This window comes from Erinaceus europaeus, chromosome 10, assembly GCF_950295315.1.
Source record: "Erinaceus europaeus chromosome 10, mEriEur2.1, whole genome shotgun sequence".
In the NCBI taxonomy this organism is placed as follows: Eukaryota; Metazoa; Chordata; class Mammalia; order Eulipotyphla; family Erinaceidae; genus Erinaceus; species Erinaceus europaeus.
Genome location: NC_080171.1, coordinates 49,412,518 through 49,424,889, shown reverse-complemented (window position 1 = coordinate 49,424,889; position 12,372 = coordinate 49,412,518). Strand labels below are relative to the sequence as shown.

At 37.2% G+C, this 12,372-nt stretch overlaps 1 protein-coding gene across 4 annotated transcripts in view; it reads left to right on the top strand.

The window, feature by feature from the left end:
- The window catches only part of ZDHHC21 (zinc finger DHHC-type palmitoyltransferase 21), a 66,507-nt gene that overhangs the window by 33,589 nt on the left and 20,546 nt on the right, over positions 1-12,372 (top strand). For 3 of the 4 annotated variants that reach the window (XM_007535857.3, XM_060199598.1, XM_060199597.1), the window contains one exon: positions 8,539-8,655. The exons of the other annotated variant lie outside the window; for it this stretch is intronic. In XM_007535857.3, the coding sequence (XP_007535919.1) occupies positions 8,539-8,655 (117 nt within the window). The remainder of the gene's footprint in view (positions 1-8,538; positions 8,656-12,372) is intronic. 4 annotated transcript variants of the gene reach the window in all.

Sequence of the window (12,372 nt, the reverse complement as noted above, 5' to 3'; positions counted from 1 at the left end):
TTTTTTTTCCTCTTTCCTATTTATTTTTATACAAGCCAGGGCCTTGCCCATGCTGTTATGCCGTCTCCACAGCTCCTTAATTCTGTTTGCTTGTATCTTTTAAAAATAGAAGTGTATTTGATTGTATTTGCTGTTATTGACTGGTTGTCTGTATCAGAGGGATCTTATGATTTTGCCTAGCAAATATAGATTGGGAAATTCTGTGCTTGGGAGACAGAGCACCTTATAAATCAGCCATTTTACCATGTGTGAGGTCCTGGTTTTAAATCCTGGCACCACATGGGCACATCACAGACATCAATGTGGGGAGCTCCATACTCCACGAGGATAGTGCCATAGTCTCTTTCTCTCTCCCTCCCACCCCCTCTCTCTCTCCCTACATTTAAAAAGAAGGAAAAATTGGGTCTAGGAGACCATGCAGAATGCTCGTACAGATTGAGCTCGTTCCCAGAGGCAATATTTAAAAACAAAAAAAGTTGAGTAATTGTAGATATGATCTTACTCATAAATTTGTTCATTGTTTTCTGGCTTTTTCTTGTTTGATTTTTAAATAATTTCTTCTCTCCCCTACCTCTCTTTCTTCCTCCCTACCTCCCTCCTTCCCTCTCTCCCTCCCTTCCTATCTCTCTGCCTCTCTCTTCTTAAGATTTTATTTATTAATGCGAGATAGAACCAGATATCACTCTGAATATGTGATGCCGGGGTCATGCTGAGGATTAAACCTCGGACCTCATACACTGAAGCCTACCATTCTACCAGCTACGTCATCTTCTTTGTTTCTTTCTTCTCCGTTCTCTTCTTTTGTGATTTGATGATTTTCTATAGTGGTATGGCTAGTTTTATTTTTCTTTATTGTTTGTGTGTCTGCTAGTTAGTTGTTCTTGCTTAGTTGTTACTATGAGACTTACAGAAAGCATGTATTTATACCAGTTTACTTTAGTGGTAATAACTTAACCTTAAACCCATACCAACACTATACTTTTACTCCCCCTTCTTATATCATTATATGAACAATAATAATTTTGTCTTTTATGTTTTATGCTAAACTTTAAGCATTTGCCCACTGCTATGTCCTCTCCCTATGTTTTAATGGGGTTGTTGTGTAGAAGTGTTTTAGTTTTATGTAGTTCCATTGCTTTGTTTTTGTTTTCCTTGCTGTTAGACTTGAATTTTAAATGGCTTCTGGTGTGCATGTTGAGTAGGTTAGTTTCACACACATTTTTCTCTTTCATGGATTCAGTGGCAACAGCATTTTGTTGAAAAATTATTTCTGGGGCCGAGTGGTGGTGCACATGGTTTAGCACATATGTTACAGTGTGCAAGGACCTGAGTCCAAGCCCCAGGTCCCCACCTGCAGGGGGAAAGCTTCACAAGTGGTGAAGCAGTGCTTCGAGTATCTACTGTTTCTTTCCCTCTCTGTCTTCCCCTTCCCTCTCAATTTCTGGCTGACTCTATCAAATAAATAAAGATAATAAAATTTTTTTTTAAATTTCCTAGGTTGTTCTAATCAGTGTTGCCTAATACACCACTTGTAGAAAAGAAACACTTGTAGTATAATGTCTGTATATAGTATCTTAGGTCAGTGCAAATGACCTAAAATGGTAAGATTTGCTAACTCTTATATTGTAGGGAATGTGACCAGTGAGGGCATTTATGGTAGAGGTGTGACAGATTTTATAATATGTATTGTAGAGGCAGACATTAACCAGATGGAGAATGAAGGGAATCATTGCTGAACAAGAGATAAATGAATACTTTGAGTTAGAAACTGAAATAGCTTGTTAAGGTTCTCTCAGTTCTAAAATACTAATATACTACATAGCTAAAAATTACAAGGCTAAATCGTAGAATTTTTTTTACCATAGTAATTCTTCCCATAATGCTATTTATTAATTTTTTTTATCACGGTAAAAGAAATTACCAGTGCTATCAGTACAAAATGTACTACTACTACCACGTTCATTAAAAAAATGCTTTACAGTAGAATATTTTAAAAATAATCCTGCCCTAATTTTTCTAAGTTCTTTTTCTAAGGTCTAAACTTGTGTTCACTCTTCTTGTTATCTTCTGAGATCAGATGAGATCTGGTGTGTTAGGGTGGTATGGCCATAGACTCTTCTGTTATCATTTCTGATATCTGGGGTATGGAATAAAGATCCTCAGAGATCCCTGTTTCAACTTTCTTGTGGAGATAAATAACATACTCTAAGCATGCCTTTATTCACCTGTCAGGCGGACTAACATGCAAACTTTAATCTAGTTTTTTTTTTTTTTTCTTTTTCTTTATACCCTTTCACATAGATAGATGGCAGCATAGTATCTTTTCTAGCCTATCTTTAAATTTAAAGCCTACTGCTTATTCTCAGACTGGGAAAAGAAAATGTTAACTCTCATTTAGGTTATTTGGGTGTTTTTGTTTTTAAGTTGACCGTGTTTATTCATTAAACAAAAACATGGCTTGCCCTTTAAACTTTGTTTTAATGGCATTAAAACTATATTCAATAGAAAGCTGATACATTATGGCTAAGCTAATGGGAAGGAGAATTGAAAAAAACAAGCAGGGAAATGAACAATTTCAGACGTGTGTGTGTGTGTGTGTGTGTGTGTGTGTGTGTATGTTTGTGTGTGTGTGTTCCCATCCTGATCTGTATATGATACATTATGGCTAAGCTAATGGGAAGGAGAATTGAAAAAAACAAGCAGGGAAATGAACAATTTCAGACGTGTATGTGTGTGTTCCCATCCTGATCTGTATTGTTTGAATAGCTTTGCAGTTTCCTCATTGTTTTTTAGAGTAACCACTGCTTTTAGAGTTGCTCTTTTTAAAAAAATTATTTATAGAACGAAAAATAGAAAATATTAACAAAACCATAGGATAAGAAGGGTAAAACGCCCCACACTTCCCACCACCAGAATTCCATATCCCACCCCCTCCACTGAAAGCTTTCCTGCTCTTTTATATATATATATATTTAAAAATTTTTAAATTATTTTTTATTTACTGGATAAAGACAGCTAGAAATTGAGAGGGAAGGGGGTGATAGAGAAGGAGAGACAGAGAGACACCTGCAACACTGCTTCAGCTCTTGCAAAGCATTCCCCCTGCAGGTGGGGACTGGGGGCTCGAACCTGAGTCCTTGTGCACTGTAACGTGCGCTCAACCAGGTGCACCACCACCCGGCCCCTAGCTTTCCTGTTCTTTGTCCCTCTGGGAGTATGGGCCCAGAATCATTATGGGGTACAGAAGGTGGAAGTTCTGGCTTCTGTAATTGCTTTTCCACTGAACATGGGCATTGGCAGGTCAATCCATACTCCCAGCCTATTTCTCTTAATTTTTACTTTAGAAATATCTATCTGTGGGCCAGGGTACCTTCTTTGTTATGCACACAATCAGTACTCTTGCTTGACCCTTGGTACTGTGGGGTCTTTCCTTCTCTTTCTGTCTCTGTCTTTACCTGAAAAGGTTACCTTAGAGTAGTGATATCCCACTGATTACAAAATTAAAGAAAAATATTCATCTGTCACAGACTTAGATGTTTTACATGTTCCTATTATATGAAAGTTTTTGGAAAATCTTTACTATATCCTGTAAAGAGTAAAGGTGGGTAGGTAGAGCAGTAAGAGATAAGGAATTTACTCAGAGTGAATCAAGCTCAAACTTTGGGTTTGTTTTGGGGATTATAAATGTTGACTTATATTCTACTTTATATTAAAAAAAGACCTGGGAACCTAAAAATAATTACTTTTTCTAAGTCACTGTCTTCATATAATACCAAGAAATTTTTACAATTTTCCATGTGAAAACAATTTAACAATATTATTGTAGTATTATTTAGCATAAGAAATATAGAGTAAAAATACTCAAGCATCACAAAATCTTCTCAGAGGAAGTTCATTGAATTTTCTTATTCATAAATTTATACTTTGCTGTCTTTCATTGAGGCAAGGCATTTTTCTTTGTAATTTAGTACTATAAACATAGTCAAAATTCATCTTAGTAAAGGCACTACAATAGAAAATATTTTTAAGATATGTATCTTATGGTGATGAGATATTATAGAAAGTACTATATCTACTTTTAATGTCTACTTTTTTATAGAAAGTACTATATCTACTTTTAATAATCTACTTTTAATACTTAAAAAAAATTATTATATTATATTTATTTATTTATAGAGACAGACAGAAATCAAGAGAAAATGGGGTGAGAGAGGGGGGAGAAGGACAGAGAGACACCTACAACACTGTTTCACCACATGCAAAGCTTTCCCCCTGCAGGTGTGGAGTGGGGGCTCAAACCTGGGTTCCTGCACACATTGTCACTTGTGCTCAACCAGGTGCATCACCATCCAAGGGGCTCCAGGAAGTAGCATATCTCTACACAAGAAGATAAGACATTGTTTTATTTTTTTAAATAAATTATTACTGTTAGCATAAAATCATGCAACTGAGCATTTGTTGACACCACTTTAATTCTATAATCACATCTTTTAAATTGTTTTAAATCAAATAGATCCAAATAGTTTCTAAGTTAATAGTTTTGAATTTATTTTTAGGTATATGGCAAAAAAATATTAATAGTTTAACTACAGTAAGGTAATGGGGAGTATGCCACAAGGGAAGAAGAAAGGGAGATAATTTCAATAAATGGCATACTACCAATATAAAGAAGTGTTAAATAAATGCATAACAGTATAGTTAGCTCTTTGGTTAGGAAGATACAATATTATTATTATTTATTATTATTATTATTATTATTATTATTATTATTGTTACTACTACTACTACTTCAGTTGGCTTATAACTTGTAGTGTTTCTAGGGACTTGATGTTAGATGTAACTGGGCCACAGAATTATTTACCTAGATTTAGAGAATTTTGTTGTATGAAGCTTATTATATAATCCATCTGGGAATATCCTGAGTGATTCTGTTTTTTATTCCTATTTTAAAATTATTTTAGGCTTCATTCAGTAATGTTTATTTTTTAATATCTACAAGGTCATTTTTGGGTTACTAAATATGAATAAAATTGCCAAAAATTGTGTTTAGCTTTTAAAATTTTTTGGCAACAGAATTCAAGAATAACACATGATAATGTGCAGTTAAGATCAGTGAGAAATAAAAATATGTTTATGTTAATATCAAAATAATTAACATACGTGTTCATGTATCTTGAAGTGGAGATATGATTCTTCAGTTAATTTTTTTTCTTTCCCTTTTTTTTTTTGTCTTAGAAGGAATAGAAGACATATAATTAGGTTATATTTGTAGAGAAAACACATTTAACAACCCTATACTCCCTCTAAATTTCTATCTATCTCTATAAAAAAAATTAAAGGGGGCCGGGCGGTAGCACAGCGCATTAAGTGCACATGGCGCGAAGTGCAAGGACTGGAGTAAGAATCCCGATTTGAGTCCCGTCTCCCCACCCATAAGGGGGTTGCTTTACAAGTGGTGAGGCAGGTCTGCAGGTCTCCCCCTCTCTGCCTTCCCCTCCTCTCTCAATTTCTTTCAGTCCTATTCAACAACAAGGGCAACAAAATGGGAAAAATGGCCTTCAGGAGTGATGTATTTGTGGTGCAGGCATCAAGCCCCTGTGATAACCCTGGAAGCAAAAATAACAAAATAAAAATAAAGTAAATAATTTTTTAATATTTATTTCCTTTTTTTGTCCTTATTGTTTTATTGTTGTTATTGATGTCGTCGTTATTGGATAGGACAGAGAGAAATGGAGAGAGGAGGGGAAGACAGAGGGGGAGAGAAAGACACCTGCAGACCTGCTTCACCACTTGTGAAATGACTGTCCTGCAGGTGGGGAGCCAGGGGCTCAAACCAGGATCCTCACGCGGGTCCTTGCGCTTTGTGCCACCTGCACTTAACCCACAGCGCTACCGCCCGACTCCCAAAATAAATAAATTTTAAAGGGGTTGGGGGTTGGGTGGTGGCGCACCAGGTTGAGCACACACATTACCATGTGTAAGGACTTGAGTTCAAGTCCCCAGTCTCCACCTTCCCTTTCAATTTCTGTCTCTTAGAAAAAGATAAAAGTAAAAGAATACCCTATTTTAACAATTGTCAGTTCTGTGTGTCAATATATATTTGTACTTTAGTTGACAGCTACACAGAAATCCCTGTAATAAATGTTGACCTCGCCCTGTAATACTACATTGCTAATATAAATTCTCATTATATTTGGTTATATAACTAGTTTTTGTATTATAGTATTAAGCAGAAAATATTTCACAATTTTTATTTCTCTGTAAGAACTTATTTCAAAAGGGCCAAGATAGCTCACCTGGGGAAGCAATTTGTCTACCCAAATTTGAGCCTGGCCCCCATCACACTTTATTTTATTTAATAGAAGAGAGAGAAATTGAAAGGGAAGTGGAGATGAGAGAGGGAGAGAGATAGAGTGACACTTGCAGCCCTGCCTCACTGCTTGTGAAGCCTTCCCCCTGTAGGTGGGGACCCGGAGCTGAAACCCAGGTCTTTGTGAAAGGTAATGCAAGCACTTAACCAAGTGCAATAGCACCTGGCTCCTGAATTGGAAGTTTCTTTGAGACTGAGAATTTATTAACAATGATAGTATACAGAGACCTCAGAAAATAAAAACGACAGTATTTCGAACAGTATTGTGGTGGTATATGTTTAATAATTAAGAAATAGAAGTCCAATAAACATATTACTTTACCTTAAATGAGACCTGATGTTTGCTGTGGAATTGTGCTTCAGAAAGGTTGCAATGTGTGAGTTATTAAGTGGTGGAAAGTTGAAATTCCAGATGTGGATGAGTGTGGTTCATAGCATACTCATCCATCCAATGTTGATATATCAAGATAGCTGATAGACATTTGAAGAGTGAGCATGTGTTTTGTGTATTCCTTATTACTTGGGGTTTTATTGGATATGGTTTTCTGTGATTATTTATAGTTTATTAAAGATAAAATCACATGTAAACAAAATACTGTATTCCCATGCACGTATTTGTGCTTACTATATTAATCATAATGGAACAAATATGTGCTTTCAAATAGCACTATCAGAGAACTTAAAGTTTATTTATTTATTTATTTATTCCCTTTTGTTGCCCTTATTGTTTTATTGTTGTAGTCATTGTTGGATAGGACAGAGAGAAATGGAGAGGGGAGGGGAAGACAAAGAGGGGGAGAGAAAGATAGACACCTGCAGACCTGCTTCACCACCTGTGAAGTGACTCCCCTGCAGGTGAGGAGCTGGGGGCTCCAACCGGGATCCTTACGCCGGTCCTTGGGCTTTGCACCACCTGCGCTTAACCCACTGTGCTACCGCCCAACTCCCGAACTTAAAGTTTTTATATCACTCATAGCTCTGTGTATCTTTACACGTTTTGTGAGGAGGATTTTGAATCAGGCTCTTTTTCCACCAAAGTTTTGAAATGATTGTCTAATATCTGATTGTAATATAACAGCTTAAGTGTCTCAGTTTTTTCCAGCTTAATAAGTATTTATCTATCCAACGTAGAGTCAGATTTGAATCTGGTGAATTATCACTGTGATACACAGAAATGCATCAATTTGTTGGTTTTAAGCAGTTTAGTGACCTCCTTTCTTTTGGTAGTGTTAGCTGCATAACTTTAAACCTTAACACTCAATTTTATACTCTGAGATAGAAAATCAGCTGCAGAAACCAGAAAAATCACATTTCCATTTATATCTACTGTCTAGCAGGCACTGTTTTCTTGTTTCTTCTTCTCTAATGGTTTTATAGTTATCTGTGTGCACATCCTCATTATAGCAGATAAACTATTTTTTCACTTTCACAATTTTGGATTCTTTTTGATTCTTTCTATAGATGAACTGTATACTTTTGAGAGTACAAGCCATCTATATATTTTTAATTAGTATTTGGCATTAGTATTTGGCAATGATGATTGGATGAATGAATGGTGTGGTGTTGAAGAGAGTTGTTCATATATTCTAGTAATCACGTTTCCCCTTCTCTTTGTACACTTGAACTCTTTATGCACTTGCGCATTAAAATTTTTAATAGTACATCAGATATGTTTCTATTGTATCATTAGTGATTATATACCATCTGTTGTTTTACTACAAATAGTAAGAGCACATGATGAGCTTGTAATCTTAGGATAGAGATTTTGTTATTACACTAAAGTAGTAAAATAGTTGTAGTTTGCTATTATGAATTAAGATATTTTTAAATTTTCAGATGTTTATATTTGAAGAAGTGAAACAAACTTCAGAGGAAGAAGCTTCTTTTAGTTTCTTTATCATGAGAGACCCATCCAAGCATTCTTAGATCTGGCATACTGGTGGTACTGGGGGTTGAACCAAAGGCCTCTGGGAACCTCAACATGCAAGATTCATCTCTTAACGCTCTGAGCTCTCTCCCTGACCAGAAAGGTTGTTTAGAGGAAATGCTATGAATCAATTCTTGTTTATTATTGTGACTAAGAGTAATTCTTTGAATTATTTGTAACATTTATACATTCTTTTTAAAAAAATTTTTATTTTGTTTTATATATTCTTACTTGTTTACAGGATCTTTTTGTTGTTAGACATGAATTGGCTATAATGAGACTAGCAGCCTTTATGGGTATAACTATGTGGATTGGAATAACTGGACTCTTCTATACTCAACTAATTGGCATTATTACAGTAAGTATATTTTAATATCAAGTAGTGTACTTATGAATATATTTAATAGATATAAACCTAATTCTAGAAAGTTTAGAAGCTGAAAAGAGAATTATCCACATTTATGTATCCCTGTTTTCATATGCTTTTGTAATGTTAAAATACTTAAAATCAGTGTACAATGTGTACATAAATTCTGGTTTTTACTTTTTATAATTTACATGTTTTGTATGGCAAAGGACCTTGTATGTACAGCTTTTAATAACTGATGTAGTCTGCTCAGATGACTGTATCATCTTAGTTAACTTTTCCTACTGATCAGCATATAGTATCCTCTAATTTTTTTCTATATTACATGTATACTACTTTGTACCTCTCTCTTCTGTTTAAATAGTTTACTTAAGGCAAATTCCTTCAATGGATTTTGCTGCTTGAAACACTTTATTAGTGATCAGCTTTTTTCTTGCATATGTTTATTAGTCAATTAGAATTTATCATATGGTAAGATCAAAAAGTGAGACAAATAATTGCTATTAGTAAAGATGATAAAGTCTGACAGTACACTGCTTTGCAGAAGTAATAGGGTAAGCAGTGTCCTCGGGCCACGCAGTGGCGCACCTGGTTGTACAAGGACCTAGGTTCCAGCACCCCTGTCCCTACCTGCAGGGGGAAAGCTTTGCGAGTGGTGAAGCAGGGCTGCAGGTAGCTCTCTGTCTCTCTCCCTATCTCCACCCTTTCTCTCAATTTCTGGCTGTCTATCCAATAAATAAATAAAGATAATAAAATAAATAATACTAACAATGCCCTCATACACTGTTGGCGGGTATGTAAGTTGATAGTCAAAATCTTTTTGGGGGCCGGGTGGTAGCGCAGTGGGTTAAGCACATATGGTTTGAAATGCAAAGACCTCAGTAAGGATCCTGATTTGAGCCCCCAGCTGTCCACCTACAGGGGCAATGCTTCACAAGTGGTAAAGCTGGTCTGCAGGTGTCTATATTTATCTTCTTCTCTCTATCTTCCCCTCCTCTCTCCATTTCTCTTTGTCCTATCCAACAACAACAATAAGGGCAACAAAATGGGAAACAGATGGCTTCCAGGAGCAGTGGATTCTTTTTTTTTTTTTTTTTTAATTTTTTATTTAAGAAAGGATTAATGAACAAAACCATAAGGTAGGAGGGGTACAACTCCACACAATTCCCACCACCCAATCTCCATAACCCACCCCCTCCCATGATAGCTTTCCCATTCTCTAGCCCTCTGGGAGCATGGACCCAGGGTCATTGAGGGTTGCAGAAGGTAGAAGGTCTGGCTTCTGTAATTGCTTCCCTGCTGAACATGGGCATTGACTGGTCGTTGACTGGTCGGTCCATACTCCCAGTCTGCCTCTCTCTTTCACTAGTAAGGTGTGTCTCTGGGGAAGCTGAGCTCCAGGACACATTGGTGGGGTCTTCAATCCAGGGAAGCCTGGCCAGCATCCTGGTGGCATCTGGAACCTGGTGATTGAAAAGAGAGTTAACATATGAAGCCAAATAATTTGTTGAGCAATCATGGATCCCAAGCTTGGAATAGTGGAGAGGAAGTGTTAGGGAAGTACTCACTGCAAACTCTAGTGTACTTCTGCTTTCAGGTATATATTTTGCAGTAGTTTATGGATACGTGTAAACATAAGCTCTCTCTCACAGAAACTGGTGTATATCTAGGTTATGGGACTTTGTTAGAAAGTGAACCAACCACCTGAGATGAAATTAGAGTGTACTATAAAAGGAAAGGTCTCACCCGAGTAATGAAGCTGAAGGGTTGTCATTCCACACGTGAAGTCTCTGGACACAGTCTGAAGTGAAGCATGTTGAGGTGGCAATCGTTGCATTGGTTATGTTGTGATCGGCGGATGCAATATTATTTGGTATGGATTGGGAGAGGCATATGGGAAAGTGGGCCCTATCCAAGGGTTCCAGGACTGGGAGAAGTAGGGGCTCTATAGTGGAGATGTGAGGTTCCTGCTGTAATTTGATCAGGTCCTGCTTTTAGTTTCCCTTTCAGCTCTTCTTAGTCAACTTCTGTTGATGAGTGGGATCATCCCCGTACTCATCTTTATCTTTCTGACTTAGTTCACTTAACATAATTCCTTCTAGCTCTGTCCAAGATGGGTCAGAGAAGGTGGGTTCATTGTTCTTGATAGCTGCATAGTATTCCATTGTGTATATATACCACAGCTTTCTCAGCCACTCATCTGTTGTTGGGCACCTGGGTTGCTTCCAGGTTTTAGCTATTATGAATTGTGCTGCTATGAACATAGGAGTACACACCTCTTTATGGTTGGGTGTTATGGAGTCCTTGGGGTATAACCCCAGGAGAGGAATTACTGGATCATATAGAAGGTCCATGTCTAGCCTTGTGAGAGTTTTCCAGACTGCTCTCCACAGAGGCTGTACCAATTTACATTGCCACCAGCAATGTAAAAGGGTTCCTCTGTCCCCACATCCTCTCCAGCATTTGTTGCTGCTGTCCTTTTTGATGTATGCCATTCTTACAGGAGTGAGGTGGTATCTTACTGTTGTCTTAATTTGAATTTCTCTGACAATCAGTGACCTAGAGCAGTTTTTCATATGTTTGTTAGCCTTTTGGATCTCCTCTGAGGTGAATGTTTTGTTCATATCCTCTGTCCATTTTTGGATGGTGTCATTTGCTTTTTTGGTGCTAAGTTTGCTGAGCTCTTTATATATTTTGGTGATTAGCTTCTTGTCTGATGTCTGGCATGTGAAGATCTTCTCCCATTCTGTGAGGGGTCTCTCTGTTTGTTTAATAGTTTCTTTGGATGTGCAGAAGCTTTTCAATTTGATGTAGTCCCATTGGTTTGTTTCTGCTTTAGTCTTCCTTGCAATTGGGTTTGATTCATCAAAGATGTCCTTGAGGTGTAGGTGGGAAAGTGTTTTACCAATGTTTTCCTCTAAGTATTTGATTGTTTCTGGTCTGACATCTAGGTCTTTGATCCATTTGGAGTTGATTTTTGTTTCTGGTGAGAGAAAGTGGTTCAATTTCATTCTTCTGCATGTTTCAACCCAGTTTTCCCAGCACCATTTATTGAAGAGAGCCTCCTTTTTCCATTTAATCCTTTGGGCCCCCTTATCAAAGATTAGATGCCCATAGGTGTTGGGATTTACTTCTGGGCTTTCAATTCTGTTCCAGGAGCAGTGGATTCTTAATGCAGGCACCAAGCCCCAGCGATAAACCAGGAGGCAAAGAAAAAAAAAAACCTTTTTGAAGGGCAAATTGCCAGTGTCAGCATATCTTAAAGTTTAAAATGCATAGTCTTTTTGGTGAATCTTTACAGATTTATTTTGTGCAGACAAATCTTCTCTCATGGAAAGTCAGTGTTTATGTTGTATAGATATATAGACCATATATATCATGTGTGAAAACTTAAAAAGGGAAGTGAGGTAGCTCACTAGACAGGCTGCTTGCCTTGCCATACATGTGGCCCAAATTCAAGCTGTAGCACAACAGAGGATGTGCTATGGCTCCAGAGGAAGCTGCAGTGCTTTGGAGCATCTTTTCTTTCTTTGTCTTTATATTTTGATGAAAAAACAGCCGGTAGCAGTGAAACCAGACATGCTTAAGGTGCTGGTTTTAAAAAAGAAAGCGTGTTCACCCGCATTTATCTGGGGGTGGGGGTGGGGAGTATGGCAGGGAGGAAAATGCATCAAAACTCTATAAAGCAACAGTAGGAAGAGTGGTGCT